A 15,158-nucleotide genomic window follows, 5' to 3' on the forward strand; every position below is an offset into this window, starting at 1 on the left:
TCATTGGTCCATTATTACTGACATGTTTAGTAGTCTTTTACTCAAGTTCCTTTTATTTGAACTTCTTGTCAAGACGCCAGGGTTTCCAATGTGTAAAGTATTACGCAAGTTATCTCTAAAACACTACAAATATGGGTTTGAAATATTCTTTCAATCACATGTTATGTAGCTTTAAGGAAGCATACCTACATAGAAAATATATTGTAATACAGTGTGGGTTACAACCCAGTAAGCAACCAGTCTGTCAATCTTTTTTTAGTATTGCATATTGCATATTAGGAAACCACATCTGATTCATGCACGCTGTGCTCTCCTTGTTTTACCAGATTGTGTTGAAACCAAACTGACGGTGTTGCATATCAGTGGTGAGTATTTCTCTCACTGGACTTCATAATCATGTGATTTCCAGTTCACACCAAGGTGTATTATGACCACACATGTTGAAGCATTACAGTACATACTTTGTCTCCCTCTCATGGAAAATAGTAGAAGTCACATCTGAGAAATCACAAAACCATTAAAACATTAAACTAAGCCCGGCCATTTTTGTTACATACAAAATAAAAGCCACACAAAAAACAAGCATCACATTTTTCATGCACACAATTAAGTAGAAGAAATATCTGAATGCTAAATCAAAAAAAACAATCTGAGTTTACAGTTAACATCTGCAGGCTAGATTTGATTTAGAAGAAGCTCTCTTGATTTGTCCTAGCCTGTGGTATGCTAGTTGTGAAACAGTGAACTTTTGCATGACACCTCATACAGGTAAAACAGGAATGTGCTGGCGGGGGCAGAGCCAGAGGGGGCAGAGCCAGAGGAAACGGGGTTACATAGGACAACTGCAACGCAACACAAACACTAGAAGCTCAACATTTGGCACAGAAGAATTTAGATTGTTTGTAGTTTTGCGCTTTGTTGAGTATATTTCATTTTCTACAAGTGAAAAATCGTTTTTACCTATTTTCATAACAGAAATCACATTGTTTCAGGAATCAGGACTCTTTCTCCTTATGCTGGGGTAGTTATCCGCCTTATGTTTCAAGGTGTTACATACACTTGTGAAGTTTTCATCTTTGGTGCTAATTATTCGTCTTCAGAAGTATCTTAGTTGACAGTTGCAACAACAGACATTATTGGCTCATGAAGCTAAATTAATTTGACCCAAAGTTCAGAATGAGTTCCTGATTTTGTGTATTGCTTCTTCTCTTTGCAATAGATGACAAAGACAAACCCCAGGATTTTATTTCCCTTTTGCCAGAACCAGCCAAACAAGTTCTTTCTTTTGCTGAGGGCGGAAAAAGCCTTGCCTGGTACAACACAGTGACCTCAGGGAGATGAGTTTGACAACAATAATCCAAAGATATAAAAGAGGAAAAGTAGGCTAAAGACACAGCGTTAGAAAAAGGAAAGAGTTGCTGATATGAGAACATAATTTCACAAACGGAACTACTTATAGTCAAACTGCATGAAGAGATTATTTTGTCTTGTGTGGAAAGAGGGAACAAAAACATTGTAATGAAGCTCTGCAAGCATCAAGCAATATGCTCCATTTTCTGTAAGCCAAAATGAGAAATCGATGATTTGAACACCAAGGTAGTTCCTTATTGAATGCACATAAAAAGGCATAAACAAGCATGGAGATTTTTATTTTGTTAAAAACAGGATTTATCTGTGAATAAAAAAAAAGTGTGGCCAAATACCACAAATGGTTCAAAAACCCAGAGAGTAACATTGACATACAAATATGTACATAAAAAAATATGGCTTAACAATGCAGTTTTCATGTCAAAACATGCTTTTGAGGTGTACAAATGGCAGGAGTCAATAAGCCCATACATGCAAACGATATGTGCACAACGGCTTGCATACACAAACACGGACAAGAATGAGGACGGTTACGTTCTACCATCAGTCTCTCACCTCTGGCATGACTGCTAGTTGCATGAAGTGTAGTCATGTTTCTTTTTCTGAAAACAACTTTAAAAACACTGCATACTAATACATAAAAACTTGCATTGTCTTTCCCCGTGTAAAAAAATAAGTGTTTCCTCAGTGGGTCATTTGCTGGAGAGATAAAAAGGTCCATGAAATTAAATGACACTCCAATAGCAAACATTAGCCGGACCATTAAAAGCAGAAGTACCACCGCCCAGGGTAAAAGGTGCTCCACTCAGTAACAGCAACAACAACAACTAAAATGATAGCAAAAGGATAACATGGTCCATGTAGTTGGCTACATCACTTGTCAGTAAAGGTACGTTTGTGTCTGTATCAGCCTTCAGAGAAGAAGAAGAGGAGCGCCTGAAGAGTCTGTTTCGGTGTCATGATGGTAGGCCGAGTAGGCTGTGGCGGTGCTGGAGGAGTACGCTGTGAAAAAAAAGCACCTTTATTTATTGTGCTGAAAACAAAACAAACAAAACATAGCAGTTATAGAATAAACAATGCAGTACAAGCTGCATTTCATGCACAAATGAGAGGCACAGAAGTTTAACCCGGGACGCCGACACATTCCCAGGCCACGATGTGACAGTTGTGGAAACACAATTGTGGTGTACCCTCATTCAAAAACATGCAACAGGACACCCCGGCCTTTTAACCGCCTCTCCGCAGAACAACAACAAAAAGACGAGGCTGCTGTACGGTAATCCATCTGTAACCCAAGTTGTTCGCCAAAATTGCATAATAAACCATGGGACATAATGTGGTATTTAATGTGACTTGATCTGCTGCTCTGGCAGGTGGTGTAGCATGACCGTTGAGCTAGAGGGGAGAATGAGGCAGGTTGATAGTTGGGTGTAAGGTGGCAGATGAGGGGAGGAGGCAGCTAATGAGAGGGATTGTAGTATGCAGAGAAAAGGGCAGGAATGTGGGGCTTTCACTGGCAAAAGAGTGGCATGTTACTGGAAAGTAGAGAGGAGGTGAGAAAATGCCTGCAGCTGCAGCGGGTACAATGGATCGCAAAGACCTGAGCCCCACACACTGATTCACCGGGGTTATAATTATACCTCAATGATGGGGACAAATCAAGACTGTATCTCCATCAGCATAATGCATACAATTAATAAGATTCATTTCTTACCACTAATCACAAGCTCATACACCGTTAACCAACTCATATTTCCACATGCATTTACAACGACCCAAAGGAAGACGTAAATGCACCTAGGGCTGGGCGATAATCAATTCAATGGAATCATATCATGATGAAATCATATATAGAGGTTTTGTGATGCACAATTACCTAATCTAAATTGATTATAAAAACATACCAACTCAAATGTCTCAGAGAATCTGATTAAACTCAGGTAAATCAAACTGTTGTCTTAATCTGATAACTCTGTATTTGTGTGCATGCATGTAAACATAGTCAGCGTATAGATGGAAATATTTGCATTTTTGTTTCCTTTGAAACGGTTCTGTTCATTTAGCACTGAAGTGTTTAATTAGATGCCATGTTGAACTTATCATACAGACTATTTATTAATTAAGTTACAATAAAACATGCCATATCATGATATACATCATTATCAACATATGAAATGGCCTATAGCGGGACAGAAGATTCTGGCCACATCACCCAGCTCTACTTGCACCCTGGTTATGGAAAATCCCCTCATGTACTCACTTCTCCCGCTGTAATGTCTCATCTTCCTTGCCAGCTCATCTGATGGCGTCTGCTCCGACACCTTCACCTCTGGAACTGTAGCACGGGACGAAGTCAAAAATGAGCACAAGCAGACATTAATGCACTCTCATTTTAGAATTAATCCGGTCATCTCGGCTATTGTGCAACATGTTATACAAGATAGTGTGAACCTGTATCAACTTGCCTCAGATGAACCAATTACTGTTAGGTCATGGCCTGTTGTATTAGGGCTTTAAAAAACTATGAGCCAAACAAAAGCAGCGTTCCAACAGACACTATGAGTCATTTAAAGAAGACATATCAGATTATTGGAATATTTGCTGTCTTGCAGCCAGATGGTGGTGAAAAACATTGTCATCTTATAAATATTTATACAGCAGTAATTATTAATGTAAATTGTTTTGAAAAATGTTGCATGGCATTCTTACATTCACTGCTAAATAAAGTGTTGGTCATGGTCTCGTTGCCGCTGTCGCGGAGAGTCCCTTCGCTCCTCCCGTTAGGACGCTGTCCTGTCGACTGATGGCTCTTGTTCCTCTTGCCCTTTCGCGTGCTGATGCGGATGACCCCGTGCACCAACTTGCACTCGGCCTCCTGCTCCTCCAGGTTGTAGTCCTGGGCGATGCTGTAGATGAGCTCGCTGATCTCGTTGGTCTTGCGGGAGAAAGACGAGTCTGAGGTGCACTTGGCCAGCTGGTCGATCTGGTGCAGGGCGTAAAGCTCCAGCAGCTTCTTGGTGATAAGAGAGTCAATGTCTGTGCCTGTGTCACTCAGGTCATCCAAGTCGTAGTCCTCACGGGATAACAGGCTGGTGTTGCTCACAGGCCGCTGGCTTTCCCCCTTGCCAGGCGCACGGGTTCGTTTGGGGGCAGAAACCGGATACCTGACCGTCTGACCTGCGATGCGCACATCCGGGTAGCGGAAGCTGTCACTCGTGGGCAACTTAGAGGCTTTGGTAGACTTACTGGACTCCAAAGGGATGCCGCAGGTGGGGTTGGTCACAGCCATGCCATTAGGAGCATGAGGCTCACTGCCTGCTTTAGGGGGATGGTCTGTGGAGCTTTCGTTAACAGGCAGGCAGGGCTCTCGGCTGCCATAAAATCCACAGGTTAGTATACAGCAGATAAGAGCCTTACAGCCACTCCAGCCCATGGAGGCACAGGAGCCACAGGCATGTCTGCCGGCAGGCGTGCTGTCTGCTGACCCTGGAATAAATCCAATAGTCTCCGAGCCCCGACCCGTGCCATTTCTCGGGTGGCCTTTGCTGCGACCATACTTGTTCTCTGAATACCGGGAGTGATCAGCGTGGTGCTCATGTAGATGCTCCCCATGAGGAGCCTTGTAGGAGTCTTGGCTGGCTGTGCTCTCCCTGGATATAGTTACAGTCTGTCGGTACTTGGAGCTGGAGATGTGGTGTTTGTGCTGGCTGGACGCCTGGGGAGCCCCTGTACTGTGGCCAGGCATGGCTCAGAATACCTGGGACCTGGTGTGGGAGAGGCTTGTTTAGAAATAATAACCAGGTGTTAACCTCCCCTTTTTGTTGGCACACAGGCTTGCAGCTTTAAACGCACCATGACACATTAAAGTAGCATAGGTTAATTAGTAAACACTTAGCTGCCAGTAAATTAACCTCCCCGGAAATTCTAACAATGTAAATAAAACTGAGTGCATTCATTGCTATGCTGATAATAATGCGAGTCATTTCGTCGCGCTCCTAAAGCTTGTTTGGTTCAGACCAAAACTAATTCAGAATTTAACCGTTTTTCATTACAAAACGTTCACTTACCGCATAAGAGGATTGTGGTTTGTTTGTGGTTGTCTTTTATCCCAGATAACTTGTTCAGCGAGCAAACCGCGGAAGTCTCACGGAGAAAACGTCTGCTAGCGCTTAAGACAGAGAAAGAAAGACGGATTTCAACCGCCCACAGATTTCCAGGTGACTTTACTTCCAACAAACTTTGCAAACCTAACGTCGGGTGCCTCGACCGAATAACACAGCTGGGCTTTTTGGCGTTGTCTCCTTTTTTTGTTTTTAAAACTCAGTCTTAGTGTTAGTCTTGTTATGCCGTGAGTCTCCCAATGTTTGGCTATTACCTGTGGCTACAGCTAATTCCAAATCCTACACCCACCCACAGGTGAGTCGTGACGTCACGCGAGGCGGATATATAAGCACAGAAGAAGGAAAGAGGAAAAAACAAAAAAGTTATTAAGACTTTGTGCTCCCTTTTTAAAGTTACTATATATTTATTTATCTTGCCCCCCCGGCATGTTTTATGTAACTTTTTTTTTAATCCCTTAATTTGCTTTTATATACAGACATATTTAGCAATGGATTTGTTTAATTTGAAATGTTACTGTTTATTTGTACTATTGTATAGTTAACTGACTTGAAATAAAAATAAATAAATAAAAATGTGAAGAAGAAGAAGGAAAGACAATATAAAAAGAGGACCAGGCAAAAAAACTACTGCAAATCTGTTAAAATAAAAGTGAAACCTTCCATAATCAGATTTCTAATTTGGTAGGCCTACTGTGTGATGCAACATAATAACTGAAGGTGAAACTCTGCACTTAACATTGTGACAAGTGGACTCATGTGCACACATGCTGTGAACACACACAGACATGGTAGGTCTGACATGCACACAGAGGTGCACAGCTGCAGAGCCAGCTGATGTTTTCCAAGCAACATTTTTCATTCTGTCCTACTTTTCTCTCTGTGGAAACACTTAATCAACCACTCTTTAAACTGAAGTAGTACGGCCCCCTCCCCTGGAGAAAAATATGAGTCTGTGTAGCGTCTTGTGGTTTCACAATAAAACAGGGGCACGAGAAAATGAAATACATCAAAATTGAATTTTATTTCTAATTAAATAAAATAAAACGTTCAGATCATACAGTAGATTTAATATCTATTCCTTTGAATATTGAAATACAGGTCACATTATGAATTATATCACAATAAAGATATATGAAACTCATCTATTTCTGACATGGTTAATATGATTATTCTTATTGGTAAATATCATAATTATTGTAGCAAGTATAGAAATAGTAAACCCTGCTTTGTTTAAAAATCATTTCCATTTTCTTTTCTTCACTTAATAAAAATGTATTCTAGTAAAATAGCAGGAAAGGTTTGTGGGACCATATCTATTTTCTTAATGTTTTCTCATTTAATTTTTCATTTGTTCTGCTCATGTTAGTCTAATGCACAACTTCAAGAAAAATCTTGTTTTGCCTGCCTCTTACTCAAAACATAATAAACAATAGAAATAGATGGTCTGTCAATCAGAGTTACTTAACAATACTTACAGTAACGTGAGGAAAAAGAAGAATCAAGAGCCATACACAATAATTCAACAGATTAGCTGCCACTTCATAAAGTCTAATTAATCTCATTTTTACATTTTCTTGAACTGAAAAATATTTACACAACCCTTTAAATCATTCTGTAGAGAATGCAAGATGCACTAACCACTGTCTGAAATACATATTTGCTTTAAAGTAATCCGTGCATATTGATGCTTAAAATCAAATGTCCTTCTTTAGTCCACATCCTCTGAGCTAAAAACAAACACATTTTGTATTTGTTATTATTTTTCTGGTAATACTCTGCTTTTTGCCCCGTACTTATCTGTCTGTATAATGTATATATATGTCTGTAGCTCAACTAAATATTCACGTTCGATACACCTGACCTAGTTTGTTGATGTGTTCTCTTAAATCTTTCAAAAATGTTCTTTAATGTGTGTTCAATAAAAACATGGTTAATTGAATTGAAGGATTAAAATGAGTAGTTATTATAAAATGTAGTCGGTATCTATGGGTTACAGTTTCTTAGGTCAACACACATGTTTCATGTCATTGAGCTACCATCTATGTCGTTCATCTTCTGCAGTCATCAGAAAGTAAAGATATCTAAAGTAATGATATTACTGTACTATATAGGGAACTCACATTTCAAGAGAGAAATTTAAAGAAGAGTATCTTAGGTAAATTGAAAAACATTGACATTTTAAGGAATCAGACTTTTTTTATTTAAAGTGATGATCAACGAGTGTAGTCTATGCATTATCTTTAAAAAAAATTAAATCACAAATTGAGGTCAATTTACAGATACAAATGCCTTGAGAAAATACAAAGGCACTCTGAAGGTGAGGTTTCTGAGTTATTACTGCAGTAGGAAGTTTTAAAAACATCAATTGTAAATCTACTGACATAAACTATTCACATGTACCTCAAATCATTCTAGCTTCATTAAAAGAACATAGCTTCACAGATGGAGAGGTTGTCAGCTGTTTGACCGGTGTGTCTGTAGGAAGCTGGACAATACAGGTGTCACTTGGCAGCTGCTGTGATGGAGCTAATCCTGAATGTCGTCGTGCCCGGACTGCCACCATTATCTGCAGAGATGTGCCCCAGCTGAGGGTTCGAATCAATCTCATATCGGTAGTGGTATCCCTCCAGAACGTCCCGACATGCATCTCTCATTTCAATGATCCATGTTGTCATACCTTTGCGATTGAGGTAGAGCACAAAGAGAAAGACCATGCCCACTAAGCCGAGCACCAGTCCCAGCAAGACGTAGGATGTCTGCAGGCTGAGGTCAGCCACCTCTGCTTGGACTGGAACAACACATCCGGTGGCATGGACACCGAGCCCTCGCAGCCGAGTGCCACTTAACCCTCCTGGTGAGGCACACCTTACAGCATCCACATCCACCTGAGCTCTTGATTCATTCAGCCAGGCCACAAACTGACTGATCTCACAGGAGCAGGTGAAGGGGTTGTCACCAAGAAGGATTCGGATGTTCCCGAGATTCTCCAGCTCCTGTAGAGCATCAGCAGTGAATGTCGTGAAGGCATTGTGTGTAAGGTCCAGCAGCTCCAGGTGGTCCATACCAGAGAAGGTTCCACTGTAGACGGCCATCAGAGAGTTGTTAGTGAGGAAGAGCTGCTGCAGGTTGGGAAGGTGGGAGAACATGCCCGGGGGCAGCAGGGCGAGGTGGTTCCCAGAGAGGTCGAGGCGGAGGAGCCCCCCGAGACCACCCCAGCGTAGAGCCAGTGGTGAGGTCTGTAAGGGCGATGAAGTTGTGCAGCGAGCGGCTCAGGTTAAGCTCCTGAAGGGGACTGCCAGGTATGCTGAGAGCTTCTGGATGGATGAGGGTTAGTTGGTTCTCACTGAGGTCCAGGAAGCGCAGGTTGATGAGGGAAGAGAAGCTGTGGGACATCATCTCTGTAATCCTGTGAAGATGACACACCTGTCCTTATTAATGTTTTTTAGCTTGGACACAACTCACTGTACTGTCAAACTAACCAAATATAAATTTTAAGTTGGTTTGCAATCTGCCAATAAAGACAGAAGAAGAAGTGTGATGTGAAACTGGTGGCCTGGTGGTACACCTTCCAAACAGAACACCGAAAGGTTGTGAGTTCAATACCAGGCTGCCACCATTGTGCCCCTGAGCGAGGCACTTAATCCTGAGTTGCTCCAGGGAGACTGTCCCTGTAGTTATTTCACTGTAAGTCGCTCTGGATAAGAGCGTCTGCTAAATGACCTGTAGTGTGTCGCTAGTGTGGGTTTTTCACTATTTGTTTTTAATTTGCAAATAAAAGTTTTTTGATGTACTTTACTAGAAAAAAAAAGAACATTTGAAGAGAACTGTTTTTTGTTTTTGTTTGTGAACAATAGTGATGTCAGTTAGATTTGGTTAGGTCAGAGCTATAGAATATTAAATCATCCAGCTCATTACCTTTTAGCTTCCTTACCATCAGTTGTGCATAAACTACAGGTTCTGAACTTCATTTTTTAAATGGCTGAAATAAATTCCATATTGTGCATACTTATTAAACATTATTTATTTACACATAAACACATTCAAGAACTTTAGACAAAGACCAAATTAGGCTTGATATACACGAATGAAACAAAAACAAGCACTGACATTCTCACCTATTATTGCTTAAAATGATGTTGCTGACATTCTCCAGCTCTGTAAAGGAATCAGGTCCAACCTTGTGAATATTATTCCCTGTAATGATGACAGTCTTTGCAGATCCTGGAATACTTTGTGGCACCGTGAGCAGATCCTTAGAAACACATTTCACTGTGCGACTGACAGCAAAGCACTCACAGCCAAAAGGACACTCCAAGCACTGGAAGTACGGTGCAAAGACAAGGATTCCCAAAAACAGCCAGACTGCAAAAACACACATCTCTAAATTATAGTCAATAAAAAAAAATAAAGGTTAAAAAGATTTATTGAATTACAGATGAAAAAACTTAATTCCATGTGAATTCACAAGTCAAATTCTAAACAGCTTTTGTTCTCACAAACTAAACGGATGCTGCAGAGGCGGCAAAGAGTGCTCCAGCATGAGCCTCTCATAATAAACGCTCCCCTAAATTGATGGTAGTTCTTATCACGCAGAATGTGCTGGAGGAAAAAGGTGCGTGGTTCCCTTAAAGGTACAGAGGACGATAAGGGCATCCACAGCCTGTGACCTACAGCAGTCTTCCAGAGGAGTCTTAAAAGGCTTCGTATACAGCACAACCGAAATAAGGTTACAGAAACAGAAATACCAAAATGATAGGGATATACTATAATAAATAATAGGGCTGCAACTAACAATTACTTTTGTTATCGGTTCATCTGCCAATTATTTTCTAGATTCATCGATTAATCGTTGGGTTTATAAAATAGTGAAAAATGTCCAATCCCCGTCTAAACTGATGTCTTTAAACGTCTTGTTTTGTCAGTCCAAAACCCAAAGACATTCACTTAAATATACGACCAGAGAAAAGTAGGACGTCTCCATTTGTGAGGCTGAAAACAGCATTTACTGCTATTTTGCATGAAAAATGAATTAATCTATTAATCGATGATAGATGCCGATAATCTTTCCGTGGATCAACCAATCACTTATTCCACTAATCGTTGCAGTTCTAATAAATAATACTCTTTTGGGTACAAAACATCAACAAAAAAACAATAATACATAAAGTAATGTGGTATTGCTCTTAATTAGAGTTAAAGTAACAGCCCCGCTTAATGATGCCGTTAGAAAACATTCAAATTCTGTCTGGAGATAAGCAAATAATACACTTAAAGAAAACACGTAGATATTTATCTTTACACACCAGAGTAAAGAGGATTGAATGTAGGACATTTTTACAGCACGTAAATACTGCTATTTTTCACATGTGGGTTCTACATCATTTCTATCTTTGGTAGCGGCTCATGTCACTCAGAAAAATAATTGATGAATACTTTCAGCATTCAGATTTTGTGATCTGTGGTGTAATACTATTATAATGCTCTATAAAGCCAAACGTTACACAGAACCCACAGTGTGAAAAACAGTAATAGAGACTTAGAAGATACTTAAAGATACTGCAGCTCACTCACCATACTAAATCATAAATACTTGGTAAAAAAAACAAAAATCTTAACTGTTCAAACATAATATTGATTTCAAAACTACAAACTGCTAGACCCTTAAATACCGCCACAGAGACCAGATCACAAACACACAATGAACATTTGGAATTGTACAAACAAATGTCCCGTCAAAACACATCACCGTCATTCACGTCAACAGCCGATGACAATGCATAAAGTGTAGCCAAAGTCTATGAGTCATGCCGTTGGCCTTCTCGCTCCTCTACTGCAGGTTGAACGTTAAGATGAACGTGCCGAGGACTCCGCAGAGCATGAAGAAGGGTAGCCAGGTCTTGAGGAACGCTGCCCAGCTGAAGGATACAGAGAAGGCAATGTGTGTTAGAGTAATCATTAACTCCTGGATATGGAGAGTGTGTGTGTGTGTGGCAGAGAGGGCGAAACACCCTCTCTTGTGTATTTTGGACAGACAAGGACGTGCAAATTGTGTTGAAGTATCACGTGGGGCGATCTCTTTACTCCCAGAGGCCCCGGCCGGCGTCCTACTGTCCTTTCCACCCAGCCGGTGCAGGGAGCCCCACCAGAGGGGTGACCTTCAGTGGCGACACAGAGGGGAGCTCTGCTGTCAGTGATGAATTACACGACTCCCCTACTGTTTAAACAAACTCCTGTGCCGTGGGAGTGTATGTGCACAGGCAGCACAAAATGTGACGTCTCTATGTGGGTCAGTGGAGAATTATGAGGCGGGTTCTCTGAGCCATATGTCTCTTAATGCTCACTAGCATCCAGCAGCAGAGCAATTAAAAAAAGAACTGTGTACATGTTGATGAAGATGTTTCAGATGCATTTGGCCCAGTACTGTTAGCAACCACAGTTTCCCTCTGCTAACTTTGTGATCCAGCTACTGCTTCTTCCGTCTTCACTGTATGTACGACACCTACTGCATGTCTGGATGTTGGGGGAAAGGATTCCCACCTGTGTTGCCATCAATTTCTTTTCCTGGAGTTTTTCCTTATCCTAATCTGGGTCTAAAAAGCCCAGACACACCAAACCGACATCAAAGAACTAGCGGCGATGAATAATCAATGTTTCCTTGCCACATGTCAACTGTCTCTTGGCCAAAAAGTTGCACTTGAACACACTGCAAACACAACAGCCAAAGGCCAACTAGCATGTACATTCTGCGCCCGCGTGACAGGAAATAACTCTCCATAAAGCGTTTGCCAATTATTTTCACACAACTCAACACTTTAGCTTTATTCCAAATGGCCCTTTAGTTGTAAAAAATGTCTGAGTATTGGAATGATGAGCTGATAAGAAGATGAAAATTGAAAACAGCCTCTGTGTGTGTGCCCGTTTGACTTTAGTCGCTATTCACTTCCGTTTCAATTCCCGTGCACTGACTCGCTTAAGCTGAACAGCCAATCAGAGTGATTTCTCTCACCGACTGGCTCCGGCACCAATTCAGCATGCTCAATCGGCCGAAAAGCCGCCTACAAGGGCCGACTCATGCCAACAATACAGGACGGTTACCAACAGCTCCACATTGGCCAATGGCCGACCGCCGACATGGTGTGTCAGGGCCTTAAAAGGATAGCGGGTGTGTGTTGTGTGCCATATAAATAAAATGTACTTGATTTGACCAAACCCATGTGATGTCACAAACAGCACCAACAAAAACCAGAAAGACTGTTTCTATATACACGTTTCCAGCTGTAACTAGATCACAAAGTGTATGAACCATTGGTGGTTCAATCTGTGGCTGCTTCAAGTGTCCTTGACAAAGACATTCAACCTCCATAAATGTAATTATGATGTAATAGTTGCTAAATCTGTTAACAAAGTAATTATTGCATTGATAAAATTATATTGTGTTCAAATATTACAGCCCAATATAGTGGTGCACTGCATACCAATTTAACTTATGATAGAAAAAGAAGATCCCACTATCATGGATGAGCAGAGACGGATTAAATTTACACTCTGTAGCAAAATGTATTAACCTATGAACAAGATGCTAACCTGCAAGTGTGTCTGGTACTATACGTTTAATCTTCATGGTAATAAAAAAAATTACAGAATGAGGCTAAAATACTTACCTCACATGTTTTCCACGAATAAGAGACAGCGCACATAGGTTCGCCATATTCCAAGACGTGCTGTTGTTGTAGTGCATAAGGTTGAGGGCCATGGCAACGTGGGAATGGCAGTTATCTAAGCACAGATTGTGCTTCAAAAAAACAGAAAAAAGTATTTATTACTGTATGAAGAATCATGTGGCAATATGTTTATCAAAAATCCTAAATGTTGTCTTACCGGCCTACATTTGTATTCCTCCGATGCGTCGTGCACTGCTTTGTCCCATGTAGCAGCACCGTTGCCAGAAACTTTGTCCACATCAAGCTTCCAATACCTGCGAAATTAGTTAACATCGATGTGTTAATTTAAATGTGTGACCTAAATACTATTAAAAGACAATATTTTGATTAATAAACTTACTTTGTTGGTTTACCAAAGCCCATGTTGTCTTCCTTTAAAACAAAAAGTCACATTTGAAAACATTTATTGAATTATACCAGAAGCAGAATCTGGTTTATTGGCAAGTAGGTTTGCCCACGCAAGGGATTTGCTTTGGCTTATAGACAAGGAACATAAATACAAATAAAGAGATAGACAAGAATGTGCAACAATATATTTCTGGAAGATGTACAAAAGGTACACCGTATTAAGAATATGCAATGTACAATACATGTGTATTCAGTCACAATGTGTAACAATTCAGTCAGCATGACATACTTTCTCACTGACACCGAAGTGAAGTGTTACATGAGGTGAAACTAGTTGATAAATACATATCATTTGAGTAAAAAATAAAATAAGTAATACTCACCGAGACAAAGTATGATCCTGCAAAGTCTCGTATGATTCCAGAAGAGGTGCATATGCCCATGTGACCAATGAAGGGGAGCACCCACCTGCAGGATGCACCAAGCAGAATACATCGATAGTGCATCAGAATACAAACAATAGAGTAGGCCTACATTTAATGCAGCCATTTATTAAAAAGAAGTACTGTAGATAACAAGAGATTTGACCAACGGCTAATATAAACCTGATTCATTTCAACTGACGTTAGCATAAATAACAAGCTGCAGTAACATTGTACGGTATGCTAGCAAGAAAAACAGCATGTGTTAGATTCTTACGATAAAATAGGAATAGGTGTCCAGACAATGCAGTATGGGTAGCGGCTGTTTTTCCTGTCGCCTTTTAAGAAATCTCCGTGGTAGTTCATCATGACATCGGTTTCGTCCACTTCCGCCATCACTGCCAGGAGGAGGAGTGACAATTGACGCACAGCTTGCGCTAGGCGCGCCGTGGGAGCGGAAGCAGTGCGCGGATGAAACCTGCCAGACAGTGAACGCAACACCGTTCACTTGTGCGTTGACGTGTTGCGGTGTTTGTTTACTGTAATGTAACCAGGTTTAATAAGGACTACGGCGGGGCTCTGGCCTGGACGTATTTAGAGAAAGGTTCCAGTCGTCAAAATGTCTACCAAAACAACATTATTATTTTTTATTCATTTTGTTTTGTAAATTGTATTTATTTTTTAAGTATTTCTTATTATTTGTTGTATTATGAAAATTCCCTCATTATAAAGGATTTTAATAAAAGGGAGCAATCCGTTATTAGGTTATAGGTATGGATGTAGTTAATAGGAAGTTCTTTATTAGAAATAACCCATTGAGATGTATCATCATGTTTTCAAGTGGGTCTTCAACGACAATAATACAATATAACCACAATTATAAAAAAAAAACATTCAACAATAAAACAAATATAACAAGATAATTAGACAAAAAAGGTGTGAAAATAAAAAAACAAGACAATAATCCATTACTCCTAAAGCTGGGCCACCTCATTACCGTACAGCATATGGGGCAGGAGATGCTCCCCTAACTACTCATGCTTGAGATGTAATGTCCTATTTGTTGCCCAATAGTCAGCAAAGGCAGGGAGTAAAGCAGACACTGATGTATGAGCAGGATATCAGAGTTCATACCGTAGCCTCACCTACAGTATATCTTCCCAGCCTAGTTAGTGATG

The 15,158-nt window shown here is 40.5% G+C and overlaps 3 protein-coding genes across 3 annotated transcripts; all 3 read right to left on the bottom strand.

The window, feature by feature from the left end:
- Positions 1-1,628: 1,628 nt before the first annotated feature.
- kdf1a (keratinocyte differentiation factor 1a) lies at positions 1,629-5,783 on the bottom strand. The gene is made up of 4 exons (XM_029451956.1): positions 5,436-5,783; positions 4,078-5,132; positions 3,629-3,703; positions 1,629-2,370 (listed from the first exon to the last, which is right to left on the bottom strand). The coding sequence occupies exons 2-4, from the start codon at positions 5,111-5,113 to the stop codon at positions 2,282-2,284; spliced, it is 1,200 nt and encodes a 399-aa protein (XP_029307816.1). The 5' UTR covers positions 5,114-5,132; positions 5,436-5,783; the 3' UTR covers positions 1,629-2,281.
- Positions 5,784-7,910: 2,127 nt separating this feature from the next.
- Positions 7,911-9,904, bottom strand: LOC115021820 (trophoblast glycoprotein-like). The gene is given in 3 exon segments (XM_029452504.1): positions 7,911-8,713; positions 8,715-8,895; positions 9,605-9,904. Coding segments are annotated over 3 exon segments (1,167 nt in total). The 5' UTR covers positions 9,868-9,904; the 3' UTR covers positions 7,911-7,990.
- On the bottom strand, positions 9,895-14,495 carry LOC115021821 (transmembrane protein 222-like). The gene is made up of 6 exons (XM_029452505.1): positions 14,258-14,495; positions 13,942-14,026; positions 13,551-13,582; positions 13,368-13,464; positions 13,151-13,281; positions 9,895-11,404 (listed from the first exon to the last, which is right to left on the bottom strand). The coding sequence occupies exons 1-6, from the start codon at positions 14,374-14,376 to the stop codon at positions 11,317-11,319; spliced, it is 552 nt and encodes a 183-aa protein (XP_029308365.1). The 5' UTR covers positions 14,377-14,495; the 3' UTR covers positions 9,895-11,316.
- Between the last annotated feature and the right edge of the window lie 663 nt (positions 14,496-15,158).

This window comes from Cottoperca gobio, chromosome 16 (assembly GCF_900634415.1).
Source record: "Cottoperca gobio chromosome 16, fCotGob3.1, whole genome shotgun sequence".
In the NCBI taxonomy this organism is placed as follows: domain Eukaryota; kingdom Metazoa; phylum Chordata; class Actinopteri; order Perciformes; family Bovichtidae; genus Cottoperca; species Cottoperca gobio.

What these genes read in the sequence shown, in the direction of transcription:
- kdf1a (XM_029451956.1), bottom strand. Translation starts at nt 5,113, where the DNA reads ATGCCTGGCCACAGTACAGGGGCTCCCCAGGCGTCCAGCCAGCACAAA. An exon ending in CACTTTATTTAGCAGTGAAT is followed by an intron (nt 3,704 to 4,077) that starts GTAAGAATGCCA and finishes CCCGTGCTACAG; the next exon opens with TTCCAGAGGTGAAGGTGTCG. An exon ending in GAGACATTACAGCGGGAGAA is followed by an intron (nt 2,371 to 3,628) that starts GTGAGTACATGA and finishes TTTTTTTCACAG; the next exon opens with CGTACTCCTCCAGCACCGCC.
- LOC115021821 (XM_029452505.1), bottom strand. Translation starts at nt 14,376, where the DNA reads ATGGCGGAAGTGGACGAAACCGATGTCATGATGAACTACCACGGAGAT. An exon ending in CAGGATCATACTTTGTCTCG is followed by an intron (nt 13,583 to 13,941) that starts GTGAGTATTACT and finishes TTTGTTTTAAAG; the next exon opens with GAAGACAACATGGGCTTTGG. An exon ending in AGGAATACAAATGTAGGCCG is followed by an intron (nt 13,282 to 13,367) that starts GTAAGACAACAT and finishes GTTTTTTTGAAG; the next exon opens with CACAATCTGTGCTTAGATAA.